The 25,006-nt window shown below is 38.3% G+C and overlaps 1 protein-coding gene across 5 annotated transcripts in view; it reads left to right on the forward strand.

Moving 5' to 3' along the window:
* Positions 1-23,150, forward strand: part of TGFBR1 (transforming growth factor beta receptor 1) — a 56,240-nt gene extending 33,090 nt beyond the window's left edge. For 4 of the 5 annotated variants that reach the window (XM_040481805.1, XM_040481807.1, XM_040481802.1 and 1 more), the window contains exons 4-9: positions 3,685-3,915; positions 8,095-8,262; positions 9,903-10,059; positions 12,156-12,280; positions 13,762-13,892; positions 18,636-23,150. In XM_040481805.1, coding sequence (XP_040337739.1) covers positions 3,685-3,915; positions 8,095-8,262; positions 9,903-10,059; positions 12,156-12,280; positions 13,762-13,892; positions 18,636-18,761 — 938 coding nt within the window. In that variant the 3' untranslated portion in view covers positions 18,762-23,150. Of the gene's footprint in view, positions 1-3,684; positions 3,916-8,094; positions 8,263-9,902; positions 10,060-10,165; positions 11,414-12,155; positions 12,281-13,761; positions 13,893-18,635 lie in introns of those variants that run through there. The other variant, XM_040481806.1, reaches the window with a different exon arrangement.
* Positions 23,151-25,006: the final 1,856 nt, after the last annotated feature.

The following is a 25,006-nucleotide window of genomic DNA, read 5'->3' on the forward strand; positions in this document are numbered from 1 at the left end:
CAAGGCAGCCTGTAGGGACCTCTGAGATCGTTGTGAGCAGGGAGGCAGTGAGAGGTTGGACTGAGATAGAGCAGCCTTGGTACTGAAGTGTGATAGTCTTTGGGCCGGAGTGCTAAGAGGAATGGAGAGAGCTTGTTTTAAGGCTTCTCTGGGGTTTTCCACTGATTCTGAGTATAGTCCAGAGGGTTCCCAAGGAACATCTGGCTCATTCTAGAAGTCACCCTAGGCCAAAAAACTATGATAAGCAAAGACCAAAGTCACAGAAAATCAGAGTGGCTACAGATCATTTGGAATTCATTCCTTATTGCCATACTTCCTGCATAGCAGTAATGTATCAGGCCTCAAGGGGAATAAGCCCACCTAAAGCATTAGAAGAAGTTGCTGTCTGCATGGCAGCTGATTTCTGAATAAGAATACATTTATTAACCTTTTAAGATACAGACATGAAGTAAAGAATGAAATTCTTCTTTTTCCATTTTATCTGTATTTCTAGATACATCGGGAACTACAACTCTGCTGTCTGAAACTTTCTTTCTCTCCTTTTATGCTCCACCCTGCAAAAACTGGTCTACACTGTTTGCTAGCCCTGTGGCTTTGGGCAGTTAGCTGATGTCTCATGCCCAAGTTATTTTATCTTTAAAATGAAAGTAATGAACCCTGCCCTCTGCACGTCATTGGATTGTTGTGAGGTTCAAATGAGACAAGATGTTCTGATAAATTGTAGTTAGGTCCAAATGACAGGTGTTACTCTTATTGGAAAGGTATTTGGAAGAAGAATCTGACATGCAGTATAATTTGCTGCATTACAAAAAAAACTTAGTTGAAGGCCTCCTTTCCCTGTCATAGTTCATTATGTGCTGAATAGCCTCCAAATTTATTGAGACAGAAGCTATCTTATGTAGAATGATAGCAGAAAATGCCACTCGTTTACCTTCTATTCATTATAAAGCCTTAGTCTCATGCATGGGACTCGTGACTGTGAGTAAAATGCCTTTACATAAAAGCCTTTTTAGCCCTTTCACTCACTGAGAAAAGATGAAACTAATCATTTCATGTTATGAATTCATATGTTCATTATTCAGTACCATGACCATAATGGAGGAAAGCCTGATCTCTGTTTCTCAAAAACTGTGTCTTTAACTTGGAAACTGTGGGCAGCTCTACCCCTGAAGCTAGCCTGATCCCTGTTGTGTTTATCTGAATCACAGGCTGTATGTGGGCCCTTATTTAAGCTGTCATTAGATTGTAAACTATGTGTGAGCATGTGCATGTGTGCCAGTTTGGGGAAGAGAGTAAGTCTCTTAGGCCACTGTTCATTATGTCTTGTTCATGCTTATGGTCTCTTAGAATGTACGTGGTTGTTCCGGTCTCGTTTTTCTCGTTTGCTGCATGTGAAGCTGCTTGGACCCTGTCTGCATATTGATGTTTCTCACAAGCATTTCTAAGGATACAGAAGAGGAAAGCAGATAACATAGAGATTTGAGTTAGGCCTGTTTCTTTTTCTCTTTAGAAGAAAATTATTACTTTTTAAAAATGCTCACTTATTCATACGGGTTGTGGTAACTAAATATAGATAATATGACAGATCTAGATTTGGTTTTGAATTTTAGTTTGGGATCTAGAATGCAGTGATGATGGGGAGACAAAAACTTTCCCCTTTCTTGACTGTATCATTTACGCGAGGCCTGAATGTGTTAGACGTTTTCATCCTTCCCATTTGCAGTTCCCCTTTCTCTTGTACTCCTTGCCTTTTTTTTTTTTTTAAAGTTTATTTGTCTGTTTTGAGAGAGAGAGAGAGAGAGAGTAGGTGAGGGGCAGAGAGGAAAAGAGAGCATTGCAAGCAGGCTCCAAGCTCAGTGCAGAGCCTGATGCGGGACTCAGTCCCACAACTGTGAGATCACGACCTGAGTCGAAATCACAAGCCTGCCATTTAACCAACTAAGCCACCCAGGTGCCTATCCTTGCCTTTCTAACTCCCAGAGTCGCTTCATGAAGTTAACTCTTAAGTATACTTTATATCTTTAGACGTGTGACCCCATTCAAAGGCTTTAAGAAAATCTTGTGAATTAGTATCTATACTAAATAACATAACTAAGAATTGATTATTCATAATATTAAAGAGCTCCTTGATTTAAATAAGAAATTTTCACAGATCTATTTTTAGTTAGCAGCCTCCTTATCAACAAAAACAATTGCTTATAATTAGACTGCTAACTACTTTGCAATAGGTGGGGAGGATAAAGAGCAAGGAGAGAAAAGGACCCATTTGAGAAACTTCTAGATGAAAAGAGGAAAAACTTTCTGGTCACTTTAAAGCAAAAACTTAATGTTCTGATTAATAAGCATTTTATACTAGGAAACCAAGAGAGCACATATTTTCATTAACTATCATTGGATTAATTTGGTCTACCAAGCAATTCTGAATATAGATTATAAATTACATAAATTTACGTGTATAGGTCATATAAATAAAATACAAGTGTAGAACATAGTTTATACTGGTATTTTTACTGTTAGGGTCAGTATAATTTAAGATGACATTTCCTTAGTCCATAGGGGATGTGATATTAAGTGAATTGGAATAGTTCCAAATACAGTGTTACTTAAATGTTGTAGATAGTGATAAATCCTTTTCTGTAAATGAGTGAGTGTGGCAATATTTTAAAAATACACATTTTAGAGTAGGGCATGTTCAGATGGTGAAATAATGCCAATGTCCCATCACCAAGTTATAAGTTACTTGGCATCGTTCTTTAAGATACTAATGTTGCCTAGGCAGCCAGTTCCTAGCAAGTAAGTTGCTTGTCTTGAAATGATTCCTGTGATAATTTTTACTGATTTATTAAAACCAGTATGGATTGGGGCGCCTGGGTGGCTCCGTTGGTTAGGCGTCCGACTTCGGCTCAGGTCATGATATCGCGGTCCATGAGTTCAAGCCCCGCATTGGGCTCTGTGCTGACTGCTCAGAGCCTGGAGCCTATTTCAGATTCTGTGTCTCCCTCTCTCTCTGACGCTCTCCCGTTCATGCTCTGTCTCTCTCTGTCTCAAAAATAAATAAACGTTAAAAAAAAAAAAACCAGTATGGATTGTACATACTGATTTTATGTTTCTTGTATTCACATACTTTTCTTCTCCCGTCAATAAAACCATTACTACATTTATCCTTCTAAGATAAGATCTTTAAATTACTTCTCCTCATTCCCCTCATGGGCCCTTTTCAGAAATTTTTAATAGTTCCTGTTTTATCCACAGCTCTCATTGGTCGTCTTGGGCTCAACATTCAGTACTCATCATACTCTTGTGGACAGCTTCCCTTCTCTTCCATTGCTTTACCATGTCCATCCCCGTCTGCGTGTCCAAGCTGGTTCTGTAAACATCCATTCATTTTCCTCTTCTACCTCTGCTTGAGTATTCCTCCTACCTAAATTCTTAGCTCCTCTTATCCTTTGGTCCTATCCCTTCTGTAAAGGACAGTCAAAATTCAATTTAGTGTACAAAGTCTACCTGGACCCTCTAGGCGGGAGTTTCTAGATTCTTATATTTATTATTTTCATTTTAAATATGAATTGTTGTTTTTGTAAATAAAGTCTGTGTCTCCCAGTGAGACTGTAAGCTCCTTAAAGATAGAGCTGTAAGAGTTATTCTGTTCCTGAGTCACTCTTTAATGCCTATGCTTATCTTTAGGTTTACCATTGCTCGTTCAGAGAACAATTGCAAGAACTATTGTGTTACAAGAAAGTATTGGCAAAGGTCGATTTGGAGAAGTTTGGCGGGGAAAATGGCGAGGAGAAGAAGTTGCTGTCAAAATATTCTCCTCTAGAGAAGAACGCTCGTGGTTCCGTGAGGCCGAGATTTATCAGACCGTAATGTTACGCCATGAAAACATCTTGGGATTTATAGCGGCAGACAATAAAGGTCAGTAACAGTTTCTTCTCCTTTGAGTAGAATGAAATCTACTTGAGCCTTTCCACAGATATGACTACTAAACATTGTCAGATTGGGTGAGAAATCAATGTTTGCCATACAGATTAGACCCATTAAGTCAAATAGAATATATTAGAAGCCTTTAGAAACTGGAACTTCTTAAAGATTTTCTTGACTCTTGACTACATGTTTCTAAATCTCTAATTGTTTTTATAAAATATAAAGAGCAATGTATATTTTTTAAAAGCGATGTCCTTTTTTTCTAGGCAGTTAGTTATTGAGTATAGTCATAACATAGAAAAAATTTTATAAACTCTGGTTGCTCAAAATTGAGATAGGATAGAGCCCAGAGATCTGTTTCCTTTAAATTTCCTCATGACTGTTAGGGCATTCTGATCTAGAGTAATGACCGTATTTATAGGAAGAATGAAAATAACTGCTCAGTGTATTTTGTGTTTTAAATTGCCAGGGGCTGAGTAGCCTTTTAAATAAATAAAATAAACTCAGTTAAATAGAGAAATAGTTTGTCCAAGACCACCTTGCCTATTGGTGATCATTCGGACGCTTTCTTGCCTGTGGCACAGATCCGATGCCACAGGAAGCAAAGAAGCCACGTCAGTGGAGAGTCAGAATGAGTGTGACTGCAAGCATTGGCTTCAGAATGTCCTTCGCCTACTGTCTTGGCTTCAGTTACTACTGTCGTGTCCACTGTTCCTGCTTCTGTAGCTTCATCAGAGACTTGTGTTAGAGCTCCTGTCATCCCAACCCAGAATCAGATGTATTTCCCAGCTTTCCTACTTTTAAAAAATGTTATCATTTTCTTGTTTAGATTGACCAGAACCATAGTCCTCTTTTTCATCCTCTCCCTTCCCATTTTCCTCAACAGTATTTCTTCAGAATATTAAGTGTTGATGATTTTTCCTTTTGCTTCTCTGTATTTTCAAACTTATTTGCAGTAAGCATTTATTACTTGGGTTGTTTTGATTTGTTTTTAGTTTTCAGTTATAGAAATTTTCCGGTATATAGAAAAGTGAAGTGAGTAGAGTATAATGAATGCCTGTCACTTAGCTTCAACAGTGATTGTTAGCTCATTGCCTCACATTTGATCTCTGATTCCACCTCCTGCCTCTGTCTGAATTATTTGAAGCCAAAGACATGATAATGGATCTTTTCTCTGTAAAAATTTTTAATTTTCATCTTTAGATTAAGGAATCTTTAATGAAACATGACCACACGACCATTGTCACTTTTTAAAATGTCATCAGGTATCTAGTCACTTTCAAATTTCTGTGGTTGTCTTTTTTTTTTTTTTTTAAATAATTGGTCATTCACTTTACGAATAACTTGAGTTCACACATTGCACTTGTCACTTTGTGTCACTTTAGTCCACACAATGCGTTTGGTTGATAATTATCTTAGATTTAAAATTGCTTAAAACTTAAATTTAAAATTGCTATGTTCCCTCTTAATCTTTTTTTTCTTCATGCAGTTTATTTGTTGAAGAAACTGGACTGTTTGTCCTGTCTGGCTCATTCTGGACTCTGTTGATTGAGTTTCCATAGTATCTCAGAACTTGCTCCTTGTAGTTAGAATTAGAGACTGAATCTAATTACATTTTATTGGTTTCTTGGTGATATTGTATACCTTCCTGTATATTGTATACTTCCTATGTATCACATCAGGAGGCATATAATGTTTGATAATCTCTTGTTTGTGACTTAGGGGTAGTGATGGGTGTGATGGATGTGGGCAGTGATTTATCGGTGGTTACTACCAGTTCCATATTACTTAAAAACAGATAAACAAAAGCAGTGATCATTGTTTGACCAAGTCCTTCATTTTCATTTTCTTCTGCCTTTTACGTCATTTAGCTTCCTCTCCAACACTTAAAAGGACCTTAAAAATAATGTTCCGTGACTAGATTTTCTGTCATTTCTTATTTCTTAGTAGTTGTCTTTGTTTTCTAAAACCCTTCTTACTGATTCCTATGAGAGCTCTATGTCTATGAACAATAATTGCTCCTTTGAAGAACTTACCCACATGCATAGTTTCTAACTTGGCTGTGGTGGTTGCTTTCAAATCTGTATTTTGGGGCTCTAAACGCACCCAGGCCCAACCTGTTTAGGCGTATTTCAAGTTGCAAACACACTGGCACACGGTGCCCTTGCTCTGTGCCCTGGCCTTTCTCTTCCCATTTGCTCAGGCCACAGCCAAGCTTGTGCTGTCCTCTGGTGGTCAACATGGGAACTGGCTGCCCCTGCTGCATCTTCCCTGCCCTCTCCTCTTTTCTTTGTCAGGGGTTAATGGACTTTGCCCAGAACCTAGTCCATTCACCCCAATTCCCTTCTCCTTTATCCTTATCCCCCTGAGTTAGTTAATTCCACCTGAGACAATCCTTTATATTGCTCAGCCTCTTCCTTCTCCCTCTTCTGCCTTTCTTGCTAATTACCTCAGAAAACCTCCCTTTCTTCCATCTGCCTGTGTTCCTATTTGTCAGCCTTTCAGAATTCAGTCTTGATTAGTAAGTATGCAGATCAAGGTAGTGATGCATCTGTGTCAAAGGAAAGAAAAACGTGTAAGTTTGAATAGAATTCATTTGTACAGTTTATGAAGAACAGTTTATAAAGAACTAGTGTCATGAATATCTAAATTCTTTTGGAAAGTACCCAGAAATCCCCTCTAGAATCTTCTGAAAATACCTTTCTTATTCTCTTCTAATCAGAGTTGCTTTCCTTCAAGTAAAAACCTTCAAAATATAGATGCTGTTTTATGTCAGTTGTGTGGGTTTTTTTTTTTTTTACAACCAGTAGGGTAGGAAACATCACATTTACAAAAATTATTTTAATTTTTCATTTTTTAGGGGGAGAGAGCAAGCACAAGTGGGGGAGAGGGGCAGAGGGAGACAGAGAATCTTAGGCAGGCTCCATGCTCAGCATGGAGCCTGACGCCGGGTATGATCCCATGACCCCAGGATCATGACCTGAGCTGAAATCAAGAGTCGGACCCTCGACTGATTGAGCCACCCAGGTGTCACAGGAAACAGGAAACTGCCTATTTTAAGTTCTTGTGTGCCATGAGTTACACTAACTGCTTAACTAATTATCTTATATTTTAAATTTTAACACTTTTGCAAAAGTAAGGTATTCTTAACTGTGTAAAAGAAGAAACAGAGGCTCATTGGTTACAAAACTTATCTGAGGTCACATAATCCATAACAACGAGGCCCTGGCTTTCACTCCAGGTCAGAATGACTCCAAGCCTGCATGTTTTACTGAATTGTGCTACCTCCTAGTATTGTCGTAATGCGTGATTTCATGAAATATGTGATTTTCTTGCTACTTTTAGGTTAAATAGGCTTTTGTGGACCAGCCTAGCCCGGAAGCCTAGCCAGAATCTTTACCATGATTCCCATGGGAAAACACATTTCAAATCCATGTATCAGTTTACAAGCAACCTTTTTGGAATACATATTACTAGTTGTCAAGGTTCAGAATCACCTTATGTAAAACTGGGTTCAGCCCTAGCTTTTTTCCTCTGGACGTTTTAGTTCCTGTCTCTGCTTTCCCATGTGTCAGTGGGAAATACCACAATTTTTATATTTTTTTGTAAGCTGTAAACCTTGGGTTCATAATCCTCTTATCTGGCTTCTTTGTGAACTGAAGGTACAGTCTGTGATAAAGCTTGCATTTCTTCATTTAAGCTCACAGTCAGTTTTGTCCTGTACTATTCCATTCCTACTGTGGCCACACTAGGCTCCAGATACTTCCCATCTTCCTTCCTCTCATTTCCCTGCTCCTTCCAGAAACAACCATCGAGCACCTGACCTGAACCAGACATTTTTCTAGCCACTAAGGAGTCCCCGCTCTGTTACTGTCTGTGTAGGTTCAAGGTCACCATTTTGGAACTATGACTCCTTATCTCTTAAATGGGATTAGTTATCCTTGCCTTATCTCAAGACTAGGGGGCTTACTCAGAGTATCTGAAAGATATGTATGTAAAAGTATAAGACAGACAAAACATGAAGGAAATAATATGCACACTTACGGTACCATCATCATATGTTACAGTTGTGGATTTCAAGAGTAAAAAGAGTAAAAAGTGGTAACTTTTGAATTGATAAATCTTAAATGTTCTACAACCCATCTGAAGCATTGTTATTCTACTCTATAGACAACGGTACATGGACTCAGCTCTGGTTGGTGTCAGATTATCATGAGCATGGATCCCTTTTTGATTATTTGAACAGATACACAGTGACCGTGGAAGGAATGATAAAACTCGCTTTGTCCACAGCAAGTGGACTTGCCCATCTTCACATGGAGATTGTTGGTACCCAAGGTAACTCCAAGTAATTCTGTTATTTAAGCTTTAAATTCCCCTGAATCTAATGTCTGTTAGAAAATTTTTGTGACAGGTCAGCCTAAGTGGAGATGTTTAAAATGAGGTTTTAAATGAAATTATTTTATCTTTCTGTTGAAAATCTCAGGTGGAATTAGCAATGTAGGAATTTGTTTAGAGATTCTCTAACTTGACTAGAGATTCTCTAGTCAGTGGCACCACTGACGTGTTCGTGAGTTCTTAAAAGTGGCATGTAGTCTTGTGATTTTGAGGATCTTCATTTTAGAATTAAAGTCTAAAAGAATGTATTTTTATGTGTAGTATCAAATGTAATGTGAAAGATGCTTTATAAAAATTAACATGCTATCTAATATTATCTGGCCATCTCATAATTATATATAACCCTGAGATAAGGAGACTGCATGAGACAGTTTATAGTTGAAAATTTTAGTTACGAAATTGTTGTGGTATGATTTTTATGCCATGTAGGGTATCAGATGCCAGTATCTCTCTCTCCTGTAGAGATTCTACACTTGCCATCACTCCGCACTTTACTGCACACATGCTATTTCACATCTTAGCCTCATCTTTGTAATTATTATTGTTGTTGATTGTACCAGCTCCACTGAGTTATAATTCACATATCATACAATTCACCCATTTTAAGTGTATGGCTCAGTTTTTAGTGTATTCACAGAGTTGTGAATCACTGCAGTCAATTTTAGAACATTTTTCATCACTCCGGAAAGAAATACTGTGCCCATAGCAGTCGCTCCCTATTTCCTCCCAAACTCCTTAGTGACGGGCTTCTTTCTCTTAACGTATTTTCAAGGTTCATCCATGTTGTAGCACATATCAGTGCTTCATTCCTTTTTATGGCCAAATAGTATTCTGTTGTTTGGACGTACCACATCTACCCATCAGTTGATGGACACTTGGGTTGTTTCCATTTTTGGCTGTTGTGAGTAATGCTGCCATGAACATTGGTGTACACTTTTTTTATTTTATTTTTTTGTGTGTGGGCATATATTTTCAGTTCTCTTACACAGTGGAATTATTGGATTATACAGTAATTGATGGTGTTGGGGCACTGCCAGACGGTGACTTTTTTTTCTGAAGTGGCTGTACCGTTTTACATTCCTGCCAGCAATGGAGGAGGGTTCTAGGGTTTCCACACTGTAATTATGATTTTTTAATAGCATGTCTTCCAGTGGTTAGTATTAAAGGTTGTGAATCTAATACTGAGTACATTACAGTTGGGAGGTAGATGAAGTGATGTAGATATTTGGTTCTTAGACTGAAATATCAGTCTGTGACTAGAGTTCTGTAAATAATTCATGAGATGTCAACAAACTAACGTCTTTAACCCCTAGGCTTCGAGTTGTTAGACTTACAGTTTTTGAGCACCATCTTTTAGAGAATCTTATTTTCTCTATGTTTTTTGAAGAAATGTGATTTCAGCAACTTTTGGTATAATGACTTGCTTGGGGTTGTTGAGTAACTGTCCAGGTATTGTGGATGATGCGGGCTGAGATGCTTTGACACTGCGCTGGGACAGGAGTAGAGGCTTTGAACCTAAAGGTGAGAATTGTGACTGGTATCACCTTTTAAATAATCACGTTTAATTTTTGTTTCTTTAGGGAAACCAGCCATTGCTCATAGAGATTTGAAGTCCAAGAATATCTTAGTAAAGAAGAATGGAACTTGCTGCATTGCAGACTTAGGACTGGCAGTAAGACACGATTCAGCCACAGATACGATTGATATTGCTCCAAACCACAGAGTGGGAACAAAAAGGTACACTTGTGAATAGTATTTAATACCTTCTGAAATCAACTTCTTTTTCATTGCCTTCTCATTTGTATATACGTATCTTCTGAAACTCAAACCTGTACTTTATTAGATTGCCCACAGGTAGAAGATCTCATGGTCTTGCCTGCTCTGAAGCCAAGGTTACCTGACTTTAAAAGATGCCTGCTGATGAAAGGTGGCCCTTCCAGAATATTATCATTAGTTATATTAATTATAATAACAATATTAGCTGACGTTAATAGGCTGCCCAGTATGTGCCAATCATTTTAATGGGTCTTGTATATATATCATCTCAGTTAATGCTCTCCTTATATGCTGTACTGTAGCTAGCCCAACCATTTCCTTATTTTATTATTTTTAAAAAATGTTTATTTATTTATTTTGAGAGAAAGAGAGAGCAGGGGAGGGGCAGAGAGAGAGGGAGAGATAGAATCCCAAGCAGTCTCTGTGCTGTTCGCACAGAGCCCAGCATGGGGTCCAATCCCACAGACTTCAAGATTGTGACCTAAGCCAGAATCGGGAGTCAGATACTTAACCAGCTGAGCCACTCAGGTGCCCCCATTTTCTTATTTTTAGTTCCTGAGAATACACCTTTCTTTCTTCCTCAGAATTTTTGCATGTGCTCTTTCCCTGATTTGTCCTCACCCTTCCTTTCTCATAGGAAGCCTTTTCTCGACAGTGAAGTGCCCTTACCAAGGGCTCTCAGCAGGCTGAACCTGGACGGTTAAGGCACTTAGCACATTGTAATTCTCCATTTATCTGTCTGTATATTCCACTGGATGGCAAGCTGCTTGAGAGCAGCCTTGGATTCCCAGTATCCGTTACAGTGCTTAATACAGAGCAGGTCTTCAGTAAACATTTGTTGAATCCATGAATTTCAAAAGAACATAACTAGGTAGGTGTCCTTGTCCTCATTTCATAGATGAGGAAACAGCCCCATGGAAGTTAAATAATGAGGCCAGCCTCATAAGGATGGTAACCTGAAGAGCTGAGATTTGAACCTCGGCCTTTCTGACCTAAAAGGTCTTACTCTGTATCACAGCATGTTGCCACAACATATGTTCACACTACTGCCTCGGCTTTGGATAGAGCCAAGCTTCATTCTGTCTCAGTTGTATCTGTGATTTCTGGATTCAACAGGGACTCTCAGAACTTTTGACTTAGGGTCCAGGACAGTGGTTGCTGCAGATCAGGTCTTCGTGGATCCTGATCTCTAACTTTAGTAGGCTTTTTAAAACTTGAAAACCCTACAATGTGGCATCAATAGGAGGACTGGCGGGAGCCTGGGTGGCTCAGTTGGTTAAGTGTCTGACTTGATTTTGGCTCAGTTCATGAGTTTGAGCCCCACATCGGGCTCTGCACTGACAGTGTGGAGCCTGCCTGGGATTCTGTCTCCCTTTCTCTCTGCCCCTCCCCCACTTGCTCTCTAAAAAATAGGAGGACTGGCATTCATTTTTTCCTATTATTTTGTTCCCTGGATTATGTCTTCGTCCTTCCTTTCATCCTCTTCTAGTGAGAAGATTTCTAGATTAAAATGTATGGTCCCTGCATAGTACTTGACAAAGTAGGTGGTATATGTTAGGACATTTATAATAGTCATGGTTATTATATGTGTGTCTTTCATTGGAAACTAAGATCATTAAGGCAGATAGCATGAAATTGCTGTTTCAACTTTTCATGGGATTTAGTTGACATCAGTAATTTTCAAATCAGTATGGATATTTAATATTTTTGAGGGTAATATGATCTTAGTTATGTAATATTGTATGTATATGTCCATATATAATATGAGAGAGATATCTGCAAGGATGTTGATCAAAGTGTTAACACTGGGTGGTAGTAATGGAATGATTTTTTACTTTGTACTTTATGAACTTTGGGAAAATTTCTATAAGAAGTGTGAATCATTTTAAAAAGTAGCAGAACCATGCTAAAAGGGAAGAAAAATCTCAGAGGTAATACTGGTAATACTGATTTATTTTATTTTATTTTTTTAATTCTCAGGAGAAAAAAATCTATGAAAGAGTTCAAAAGTATTGTGGCCACCATTACATAAAGTAAAATGCTGACTTCTTTTTTAGGTACATGGCCCCCGAAGTTCTAGATGATTCCATAAACATGAAACACTTTGAATCCTTCAAACGTGCTGACATCTATGCAATGGGCTTAGTATTCTGGGAAATAGCTCGACGATGTTCCATTGGTGGTAAATTTCTCCCCCTCCCCCATTAGTTTGTCATGAACAGAGAAGCTGTTCAGGGATAGCCTTGGTTTTTTTTTTTTTTTAATTAAAAAAATTTTTGTTTAATGTTTATTAATTTTTGAGAGAAAGAGTGTGAGAGGGGGAGGGACAGAGAGAGAGAGAGAGAGAGAGAGAGAGAGAGAGACAGAATCCAAAGCAGGCTCCAGGCTCTGAGCTATCAGCACAGAGCCTGACACAGGGCTTGACCCATGAACTGTGAGATCACGACCTGCGCTGAGGTCAGACACCTAACCGACTGAGCCATCCAGGTGCCCCTAGCCTTTTTTTATTGAGTGTGATTACACATATCAGCAGTGATCACTGAGAGTGCCAAAGAAAATAAAGGAGATAAAATCTGTGGTGAGAGGAAATGACATGACACACTTATTCTAGTGTATTCTTTTTCTATTTTCCATTTAAATCTTGGGAAGCATCAGAAACCAAGCCCTTGTTATCTTGACATATGGTTATTTAGAGTGGATGACTACTTGAGAGGCCACCCAGGAAGCTGTTTCTAAATTATAACTGGGTCAAACTCATTTTCCCCCCTGAGATTGTGGGTATTTTTTCCAACTTCATAGCTGGAAGTTACAAATACAGAATACAGTTATATCACCCTTACACTATGTTTTAAACTAAGTTTTAACTTAGGTTTAGTTTTAGATTGAGAAACTCCCATATTTACTTGAGGAATAGTTTCTTATTCTTGGGGGCCCAGGCTTGGTTGAGACTAAGGTCTCAAGTTTATGTAACAGTAAGAGGGGGAGCATGTCTCTTGTAGTGAAGAAGACAGATCCAAGTAGAGGTAAAGGACTTGCACCTCCGATTTGCTTGTAGGATTTACATCTCCGTGGTAGAGTGTAGATCCCTGTGCCAAGTGAGAGGGTAAGCGCTCACAGAATAAAAACTCTCATTTTTTGTACCATAGAGTTCTATAGGAAACTGTCAATCTGGTCAACATAGCTCATGGTTAACCATCACCAAAATAGCCTTTGATGGGGCACCTGGGTGGCTCAGTCAGTTAAGTGTCTGACTTCGGCTCAGGTCATGATCTCGCGGTCCGTGAGTTTGAGCCTCGTGTCAGGCTCTGTGCTGACAGCTCAGAACCTGTTTCAGATTCTGCGTCTCCCTCTCTCTCTGACCCTCCCCCATTCATGCTCTGTCTCTGTCTGTCTCAAAAATAAATAAATGTTAAAAAAAAAATAGTGTTTGCTGATCCCATGGTGATATTTAGTTGCAAGCTGTACTGGACCCAGTACCAACTCAGAAAGATGGGTTGTTGATGCAGATGTGGATGAGACAGACCAAGCCATAAGCACTTAGCTAATTCATGAATGGAACCCTGAATAGGACTCTCAGGTGTTCCTTTTCTGTCTGGACAAAGAATGGTCTGGCATTATCAATAAATTCTTCAAAATTGTTGTTGTTGTTTTTAACCAATATAGGAATTCATGAAGATTACCAGCTGCCTTATTATGATCTTGTACCTTCTGATCCATCAGTTGAAGAAATGAGAAAAGTTGTTTGTGAACAGAAGTTAAGGCCAAATATTCCAAACAGATGGCAGAGTTGTGAAGTGAGTATTTCTTTTGGATACTATACAATTTTCTAAACTGTTTCTGCTTCTTAAGTGGAAATTTGCCTCTTTTTTTTTAAGGAAAATAGACACAAGAATTTTCTTTTTCTTTTTTCCTTCCTTCCTTCCTTCCTTCCTTCCTTCCTTCCTTCCTTCCTTCCTTCCTTCTTTCCTTCCTTCCTTCCTTTCTTTTTTTTTTTTTCATGGCAATTAAACCAATGAGTGAAAAACAGTTTTCATGTTCAATCTCAAGTCCATCAAAAGGGCCATGGAACATTTGCAGAGGCTGTCAGTGTATCAGAATAGTGTTTAAATCTACCAATGAACCAAGGCATCTGCATTTTATTTTATCTACCTATTTTTGTATCTGTCTTTTACATGGAGTGTTTAATCCTAATGCACTTACCGGTCTGGTTGAATTTAAGTTCACCATCTCTCTCTCTCTCTCTCTTTTTTTTTTTTTTTTTTTTGATAAGTACATTCCTTAATCTCTATCACCTATTTAACCCATACCCCCATCCACTGGCCCTTTGGTAAACATCAGTTTGTTTTCTGTAGTTAAGAGTCTATTTCTTGGTTGTCTCTCATTTTTTTTCTTGTTTTGTTTCTTAAATTCCACATACGTGTGAGAGCATATGGTATTTGTCCTTCTCTGGTTGACTTATCTCACTTAGCATTATATCCTCTAGATCCACCCATGTTGTTACAAATGGCAAGATTTCATTCTTTTTTGTGACTGAATAATATTTATCCATTGGTTGCTTCCATAGTTTAGCTATTGTAAATAATGGTGCAATAAATGTAGGGGTACATGTATCCCTTTCAATTAGTGTTTTTTGTAGTTTTGAGGTAAATACCCAGTAGTGCAATTCCTGGATCGTAGGGTGGTTCACTTTTTAATTTTGGGGGGAATTTCCATACTATTTTCCAAAGTGGCTACACCATAGTGCATTCCCACCAGTAGTGCAAGAGGGTTCTTTTTTCTTCACATCCTCACCAATGCTTGTTTCTGGTTTTTTGATTTTAACCATTCTGACAGGTGTGAGGTAATAGCTCATTGTAGTTTTGATTTGCGTTTCCCCGATGATGAGTGATGTTGAGCATCTTGTGTTTGTAGTCGTCTGTATATCTTATTTGAGAAATGTCTATTCATTTCTTCTGTCCATTTTTTAATTGGATTATTTTGGGGGGTATATAGTTGTATCAGTTCTTTATATATTTTGGATACTAACCCTTTATCAGATATGTCATTTAAAAATATCCGCTCCCATTAGTTTTGTTGATTATTTCCTTTGGTGTGCAGGTTTTTATTTTGATGTAGTCCCAATAGTTTATTTTTGCTTTTATTTCCCTTGCCTCAGACGACATATCTAGAAAAATATTGCTACAGCCAATATCAGAGATAATTACTGCCCATGCTCTCTTCAAAAATTTGTATGGTTTCAAGTCTTACATTTAGGTCTTTAATCCATTTTGAGTTTATTTTTGTGCATGATGAAAGAAAGTGGTCCAGTTTCATTCTTTTGCATGTGACTGTCCAGTGTTCCCAACACCATTTGTCTTTTTCTGATTGTGTATTCATTCCTGCTTTGTTGATTAATTGGCCAAATAATTATAGGTATACTTCTTGGTTTTCTGTCCTATTCTTTTGATCTCTGTGTGTCTATTTTTAGGCCAGTACCATACTATTTGAATTACTACCACTTTGTTATATAAGTTAAAATCTGGAACTGTGATACTTCAGTTTGGTTTTTTTGTTTTTGTTTTTGTTTTTCCTTCAAGATAGCTTTGACTGTTTAGAGTCTTTTGTGGTTCCATACAAATTTTAGGATTGTTTGTTCTAGTTCTATGAAAATGCTATTGGTATTTCGAGAGGGATTACATGAAATGTATAGATTGCTTTGCGTAGTATAGACATTTTAACAATATTTGTTCTTCCATCCCATGAACATGGAATGTCTTTCCATTTCTTTGTATCATCTTGAACTTCCTTCATCAGTGTTTTATAGTTTTCAGAGTATAGGTCTTTTACCTCTTGGGTTGAGTTTATTCTGAAATATTTTATTGTTTTCAGTGCAATTGTAAATGGGATTGTTTTCTTAATTTCACTTTCTGCTGCTTCATTATTAGTGTATAGAACTGCAACAGATTTTTAAAAATTTTTTCAAGTTGATTTATTTATTTATTTATTTTGAGAGTGAGAGTGTGAGTGGGGGAGGGCCAGAGAGAGAGAATCCCAAGCAGTTTCTGTATTGTCAGTGCAGAGCCTGGTGAAGGGCCTGATCCCATGAACTGTGAGATCATAACCTGAGCTGAAATCAAGAGTACTTGGAAGTATTCATGCACTCATTAAGTAGAGCACATTATTAAACAGATGGCTTTTTTTTTTTTTTTTTAGAGAAAGAGCGAGAGTATGAGCGTGAGCTGCGGAGAGGGGCAGAGGGAGAGAGAGAATCTCAAGCAGGCTCCATGCTCAGAGTGGAGCCTGACGTGGGACTTGATCCCACGAACGTGGGATCATGACCTGAGCTGAAAACAAGAGTCAGAAGCCTTAGTTTTACTGAGTCACCCAGGCGCCTCTAAACAGATGGCTTTTTAAGCATGAGGAAAAGTCAGCAGTTAACATTAAGAGCACACATGCAATTTGCTGAATTAATGGCATCGCTGTCATTTTTGTTTTTCTCAATTTGGTTAGTTTTATATGTACTTTATACTAATTCAGTCTTTCACTTTTGTAGGGTTTTATGAATCTCCTCTCAATAGTTGAAACACAGTAAGAACATGAAACTGATAGAATAACTGAAGAAATGTCTTGCAAAATCTTCTGATACTTTCCAGTCTGGACTTATAGTTCTCTAGGCCCACTGTGCAGCTTTCCCCTTGGGATATCCCTCACCTTTGGTCCTGGGATTACCTTTCCCTTTGTTATGGTGAATATTCTTTCCTGGCTGCATGACTTCCTGTTTCTGGTTTATTCAGGTTCCTCCCTCTTTTAAGTCTCTGCTCAGACGTTACCTTGTTATACCCATTTCAAATATCATCTTCTTTCCCTGGCATATTTTATCTGCTTCCCTAAATGATGTTTCTCCATAGCACTTACCACTGCCCGTTCATGTATTTTACTTACTTATTAATTATATGCTTTGGCTCTCTAGAATGTGAGCTTTATGAGGGTAGGGATTTTGTCTGTTTGCTCGCTATTGTATCCCCAGTACCTAGGATGGATCTGGTAGATGGTAGGCTGTCAGTAAATTTATTATTTTGTTGAATGAGTATATGTATGTGATAGGAACTTGATCCTTTTTATCTGGAAACAAATGTTCATTTCTAGAAAATGTCCCTGAAGTATTTCTTTGATTTGTTCTCTTCCATTTTCCTCTGTTCTTTTTTTTTTTTTTTTTTAAGTTTATTTATTTTGACTGTGAGAAAGCATGAGTGGGAGAGTAACAGAGAGGGAGAGAGAGAATTCCAAGCAGGTACTGCCCTGTCAGTGCAGGGCCTGATGTAGGGCTTGAACTCACAAACCATGAGATCATGACCTGAGCTGAAGCCAGGCACTTAACCGACTGAGCCATTCAGGCGCCTCCTCCTCCTCTGTTCTCTTTCTTACAGTCTACTTATGAATGGTAGACCTCTTGAAGAGGCCTTCTAATTTTCTTGTCTTTTCCTCCATCTCTGGTTTTTTCTACACTTTCCGGGAGGTTTATCAACTTTTATCTTTTTTTATCAGGTTTATTTTCCAATTCTTCTGTCAAGTTTTTCCAAAGTCAAACAAGAAGCAAAAAAACCATCGATGGTAAATCTAACATGAACATTTTTTTTTATCTCCTTAAGGATATTAATGATAAGTTGTTGATGTTTTCTTCTCTGTACAACTGTTTTTTCCAAGTTGCTTTGTTCTGTATCAGCTTCTGCATTCATATTGCTTTCTCTGGTGTCTAATCAAACTCCTGCTCTCTTCATGTTTAAAAATAGGATGCTAAAAGCCGATGGGAAGCTTTGTGCACATGAAGGGAGCTTATCACCTGTGATCTTTAGGGTGATCTAACTGGGTTACTCGCTTGGAGAGCCACTGATGGCAGTATCTTCCGGTCTTTCCACTTGGGCTCGCATTCCCCAGAGAGGACTCTTACAGTCTCTTGCCTGGAGGAGTGTCTACAGGTTGTGGCCTGTGTTTTGGGGAGAAAGCTTATGGTCTTCTCATTTAGTGAGTTGTCAGTATGGAACTTTGCCCCCATGTTCCCCAAGTCAGAAATCTCTGCTTTACCCTCTCAGATACAAATCTCTAGTCTTTTGCCGGTGGGGGGCTGCAGTCACCCAACTATGTGATGCTCAGGGAGGGGCAAGGATCTGGGGTTCCAGCTGTTTTGGCTGATCCTATTTTTAGTTTGCTCTTCACCTCAGAGGAACTCAGTGCAGTTAATTCCTCGGTTTTTGGGGGCGTTTCAGTGTGAGTCAAGTTCATTATTTGCCATGTACAACTCTGGTTTAGCATTCAGATTTTTTAGGTCTGCTAATAAGTAAGTCACCCCTTGTCCATCTGCTTTCCAGCTGCTGACAGCAGTACCCTACTGAAGGGAATTGAGGAGGTTTCTATTCATTTGTTATTACAGATAATGCTGAAACAAACAAAAACTTGAACGTATGTCACTTGGAAAGAAACTGTACAGAGTCAAGATCTAATCCAGATGAATGGAAAGTGGTGCATGTGTTAACTATAATTTTTCTTCTATTTTCTTGCAGGCCTTGAGAGTAATGGCTAAAATTATGAGAGAATGTTGGTATGCCAACGGAGCTGCTAGACTTACAGCTTTGAGGATTAAGAAAACATTGTCACAACTCAGTCAACAGGAAGGCATTAAAATGTAGTTCTGCGGCTTCGCCTGAACTCTGCTTTTCTTCAGATCTGCTCCTGGGTTTTAATTTGGGAGGTCAGCTGTTCTACCTCACTGAGAGGGAATAGAAGGATATTGCTTCCTTTTGCGACAGTGTAATAAGGTCAATGAGAAACTCCCCAGGATTTCTTTGGACCCAGGAAACAGCCATGTGGGTCCTTTCTCTGCACTATGAACACTTCTTTCCCAGGACAGTTACAAAGTGTTGTGTAGTCTACCTTTATTTTTTATTAACACAAAACTTGGTTGTTGTTTTGTTTTTTTAAAGATGATTGCTGATCTTAACTTTAGGTTAACTCTGCTGTGCTGAAGATCATCTTTAAGGGTAAAGGAGCTGGATTGTTGAGTTACACGAAACATTTCTTATTTTTCAAGAAAGTGATTTTATTCCTGGTTAGTACATTCTCAGAGGATTCTGAACCACTAAAGAGTTTCCTTGATTCAGACTTTGAATGTACTGGTCTATAATTTTCAGGATCTTAAAACTAACACTTATAAAACTCTTATCTTGAGTCTAAAAATGACCTCATATAGTAGTGAGGAACATAATTTATGCAATTGTATTTTGTATACTATTACTGTTCTTTCACATATTCAGAACATTACATGCCTTCAAAATGGGATTGTACTATACCAGTAAGTGCCGCTTCTGTGTCTTTCTAATGGAGATGAATAGAATTGCTTAAAGTCTGTGTGTCTTAAAACCTGTAGTATTTTAATTCAAGAAGTTTATTTATCTGGGTAGCCCAGACTTTCTCTGTCTAGTTTTTTGGAGGAATTTTTGTAGTATGTCATTTGGTAGTCCATTTTGAAAATGCCTTTCTCCTACCAAAATGTGCTTAAACCACTAAAGAAATGAAGTGGCATTAATTGGTAAATGTTATCATGGTCATATCTGAATATTCTCACTTCAAGCTTTTGCATTTAAATTGTGTTGTCTAAGTATACCTTAAGTCAAGTGGCACTCTAGATGCTTATAGTACTTTAATAATTTAAAACTTGTAGCCTACAGACTAATTTTTCTAAAAGGGAAAATTTGTCTAGCTGCTTGTGAAAAGTTGTGTGGCATTCTGTAAGCCATTTTTTTCTTTATCTGATCAAAGACAGTGTTATTTTTTTAAGAGATGAATTACATTTAAAATTAGGATATGGTTGATGTTAAATAATAGGTTTTTTTCTAGGAAGGTAAAAGTAATTAATAATTTGAATAGCTAACAGGTGTGCAAGAGAATCACATTCGTCATGTCGGAGTCAGTGTTCAGTGGGCTTTCTGTCTTTGTAAGTAAGGTCAGAGTTCGTGTAGTTCTGGAGTCTCACTACCCTTTGAAGAAGGCAGCTTCTAATTCAGTCTTTCCCTCCGTGTGCGCATACTGTGCACAAGTGCTTAATCTCCATGGTTATGTAACGAGTTCAGTACACCCTTGATTTTTGGGAGTGGTAGCTAAAGAACATTCTGAGTATAGGTTCTCCATTTACAGATGTTTTTAGTCAAATTAAATGTCTCAAGCAAACTCGTCATGGTCTTCACATTAACTTGAAACTAACTTACAATAACTGGTTTTTACTTCCAGTGCTAAAAGTCCTTTAGGGCTTTTATAATTTTCAGAGTTCTCTTTATCACTGTGATCTTATTCTGACGGGAGAGAAAAAACTATCATAGCAATGAGGCAAGACATTGACTTTATACTGCTATCAGTTTCTAAATGAAAGGGTCAGAATAACCTTTACAGTATTTTGGTCAGTAAGAGATAGTGGCCATTTACACTGACTGGGCTGCATTCTGATAATGTCTTATCTCTTATACATAGAATAAATTTGAAAGACTATTTGGTCTTAAAGCCAAAGTAATTTTAGAATGAATGACATATACATAGGAATTTAGTGTCAATTTCATGTGTTTAAAAACATCATGGGGAAAATGTGCTTAGAGGTTAATATTTTGACTCCAAATCTGAGTTTTTTCTGTAGTTGCCATGATTTTAATTTTGTCAAAGCAAATGAATGAGTTTGAGGGGTTTGTTTTTATAAATATGTTAGATTTCCTGTTTAATAAACTCTAGCTCTGTGATTATAAGTACCTTTTTTTTTTTTTTTTTTTTTGGCCATTTCTAAGCCTACCAGATCTGCTTTATGAAATCCAGGGGACCAATGCTAAAACTATTTTTATATAATTTTAAGAACATACCAAAAGCTCTTGTCTGATTTGAAATTGTGATACATAATTTCTCACTTTCCTATAAGGTAAAGTAATCAACTTTTACTGAAGATATTCTTTATTGAATCAAAGATTGAGTTGCAGTTATACTGTTCTTGCCTAAGTGAATAAAATGTACTTTTGGGGAGTCAGGGAATTTTTTTTTTAAGTTGGAGTTTAGTTCTAAATTGGGTTTATTATTGCAGCAAATTCCTTTTTTGGCTAATGAGTTTGATAAACCCCATTTGGCTAATATTGGAAACAGAAGTCACTTAAAAGGTGAAATAGATCCTGATTGCTACGGCCATAACTGCAGATAAGTTTGACTAGAGTGTTAATTTTGTCACTCAGAAACACAAGCCTTTGTTTATGCTGCCTGTCTTCAGACGTTCACCTTCCAAGATTAAACTTGGCTTAAAATGTACCTTCAGACCAGTTACCTGTCCACGTCCATTTTGTCAGTACCCCGGAGGACTGGGGATGAGGGAGGTACGACCCAGTGGGGCACAGGTGTCCCCGGTCCTTCCTTTATAACTTCAGCTTAGTTTTCTCAACCGGCCTTCCTGCTCAGAGACCATTGCCTTGCCGCCACCATGCCCTGCCCATATCCCTTCAGCAGCCTTTTGACTGAATAGCTGCTTTTGGTATCTAAATGGTTGATGGAAACGTAGGACGTGCTTCCATTTCTTCGAGTCATGGGGTGTTGCTGGGAGGGCTCTCCCAAGTTTGGAGATTGGGTGGGTGATGGCCCTACTGGCTGCCTTGTTGTGACTTCGTTATGGCCAGGGAGTGGGAAGGCAGCAAGGTGGCAGTATGGCAATAGGAGTTGTGCCAGAAGCAGTGGCCGATCCTACCTGCTGTAGGACAGGGTAAGGTCTGAAGAAGGGAGCCTGTGATTCTGCTGTAATGATAATGCTCAAGAAGTGCCTCGAGTCAGTGCACAGTGCCATGGCCATCAAGATTTCCAAATTTCAGTTCTCCTTACGACATTTAGTGATCAGCTCGTGCGTGAGCTACCTTCTGTTCCCCCTCTACATCGCGAACTGTCCCACTTAGACTGTTTTGTGAAACAAGATGGCCTATTGCCAATTAAAATGCAGAACAAAATCAGTATCCCAGTAGACCTGTCATATCAAGAGTTTATTTTTATCCTTGCACCGAAAGAGTGATTATAAGTCAACTGTTTCTTTTTGTTTCTTGACTGTGGCAGTGTTCTGGCTCCAAATGATGGAATTTCCAAACAGTGGTTCTGTTACAGCTTGGCAGGAAATGCCAATTCAGATATTTTTGAGATCCTAAAGAATAGGTCTGGAGATGTAATCTGTAGCTTCTTGAGTGTGATTAAGAACGCTGAAATACCCACGGGCCCCTTCCGGCAGTGCTGGGATTCTAAGTCATTCTGAGGATTGTCAGTACATTCAAGCTTTTCCACACCATTATGCAATCTTACTTGTAATTGTAAACTTCTAAGAATGTGGTTAATAATATTCAACCTGTTTCTTAAAACTTAAAAAGAACTTAAGTGAATTTGTTTTTATTTTTTAACAAGATTTATGAATTGAATATCGTGAACCGTGTTTTGATATCCCTTTTTCACCTTGTGCCAATGGAATGGGGTGTTTGATATTTCTTTCTATGTCAAGGAGATGCTTCAAAATGTCAATTGCTTTAAACTTAAATTACCTCTCAAGAGACCAAGGTACATTTACCTCATTGTATATATAATGTTTAATATTTGTCAGAGCATTCTCCAGGTTTGCAGTTTTATTTCTATAAAGTATGAGTGTTATGTTGCTAAATTACTCAAATGGTACTGTATTGTTTATATTTGTACCCCAAATAACATCTTCTATACTCTCTGTTTTCTGTATTTTATTGTATCCGTGCAAAATTCTTTTGGCTTTTACCAGTGTAACCTCTGCCCTTTCGGATGTGTACAGAAAATGTCCATGTAAATTTTCATTTAAGTTGAATGATTTTGAGAAACCTATAAAGAGGAAAGAAAAACAAAGACGACATTTCCCCAGAAGTTTTTAAAAATTGTATATTGTATTTGTAGTAATATTCTGAATGAGCTGTAAATAGGAAGTAGAAGAGCGATGCTTATGTCGGGTCCTAACACTACAGTAGAGAAGTGGAAGCAATGCAAATAAATGACTTTTTTTTCCCAAGTGCTAGTGGCATCATTTAAAATTAAGTATGTATATTGGACTGAGCCATGCTGATAGGAAATGCAGTTGCTATAGACAGATACTAGAATCTTTGGATTATTCCTCAGTACAAGTTGCAACATGGTAACAGGGCTGAGAAGTGCCCACCTGCCTTGAAGGTGCATCCGTGGCGTCCTCCCACATGCGTGGGGGTGCCTGATCTGTCGGGATGGGATGGACCTGCCTCCACGTGAACTGCTTATTGTCTCTCCGCAGGTTTGCTAATGTTTTGTTAAAGATGTTACTATTTTGATTCTCAAAGTTTTTTCAGTGATTTTCAAAGGAAATTGAGTGCATCCTCTTTCCTAATTTAAGGATTTGTGAGAATTGGCATTTTTTTTTTTTTTAAGTCAGTTTGAACAGTTAGTATGCTAACTCGGCCGATAAGGAAACTGAGAAAATAGCGGTGGAGAGAGGTGATGTGGCCCCAAACTCTTGACTAACATTGAGAAAGGTTTTATGGATTGGATTGTTCTTGCGTTAAACACTGTCACTTCAGTTCAAAGACTGGATTTAGGGATTTTTTTTTTTTTCTTTCTCTATACTAAAGAAGACACATCACCAGGATGTAGCGCTTTTATTGAAAGATGGAAAAAAAGTATAGTTATTTTTAAAATACAGATTCAGAGAAACAGCAGAACTAGCTTTATACTGGTCTCTTCTATTTTGGAAAAAGTGTTTTTACATATGTGGCCTCCCGGACATATCTTGTAGCTCTTCACCGTCTGTTTGACTTTACCGTTGAGGATTTACAAAAGAGTGGGACTACTCTGAAAGACAAGAAAATCTTGATGTTATAAAAGGTAAGGCCAAGTCATGCAGGGCTCAGCCCTGCATATTTTTTCAGAATTGGGAAAGAAACTATATTAAATCATTATGAAAAAAAAAAAAAAGGATTCTTTATGAGAGCTAAAGAGAAATAGAAAAAGTAAGAAACTTAAGAGAACTATTTTCTTTCCTGTTAGAAGGAATAGAATTATAAAGGGGGATTGGCAACTTAAGTATTTCAAAAGGGAAAGGGGAAAGAAACCATTGACGGAGGGTACAGAAAAATAGGAAGTAAAGGGGAGTATTGGCATGGACCAGTAATGAAATGTGCACATGTCATAGGCAGCACTAAAACACGGATCTTGATGTGGTAGATGGTGTGCAGGGAAGTCTAGTTCTTTGTTAGAGGTGTGGTTGATAGTCTATTTGGTAACGTTAGACATTTTATTTTTTCAAAGGAATCTTTATTTTATTTATTTAGAGAGTGCAGAGGAGAGGGGCAAGGGGAGAGAATCCCAAGCAGGCTCTGCACTGTCAGCATGGAGCCCAAGGTGGAGCTCAATCCCACGAACTGTGAGATCATGACCTGAGCTGAAATCAAGAGTCATACGCTTAACTGACTGAGCCACCCAGGCACCCCCGCCCTAGTGTTAGACCTTTGAAAAGGAAAAACTGTGGGAAGGGTTATGGATGTCAACCATGAAGTAAAATTAGATCTGCTGCTTGGCACCCTGGATACCTAGAAGAGGAGTCAGGTGGTCACTGGATTCATAAACTGAAATACATGTGGGCATTCAGTGAGTGATGGGTTAAATGCACTTTTGAGATTTAATTCCAGATGTGCAGAGATCATTGTACTGATCATCACCTAATGTGGAGTTTTCCCAAGTGCTTTTATATGTATGGTCTCACCTGACTTTTGCAACTAGGACAGATGGTGGCCAACTGAGAGTGTCCTGAGGAGGGTAGAGAGGACTTGGAGGAGCCTGGCAGTCCTTCCTTTAGGGAATGACCGAAGGTGAGCTGGCTGCAGATTGGATAGAGGGG

This window comes from Herpailurus yagouaroundi, unplaced genomic scaffold (genome assembly GCF_014898765.1).
Source record: "Herpailurus yagouaroundi ecotype Mexico unplaced genomic scaffold, PumYag 160, whole genome shotgun sequence".
Classification (NCBI taxonomy): domain Eukaryota; kingdom Metazoa; phylum Chordata; class Mammalia; order Carnivora; family Felidae; genus Herpailurus; species Herpailurus yagouaroundi.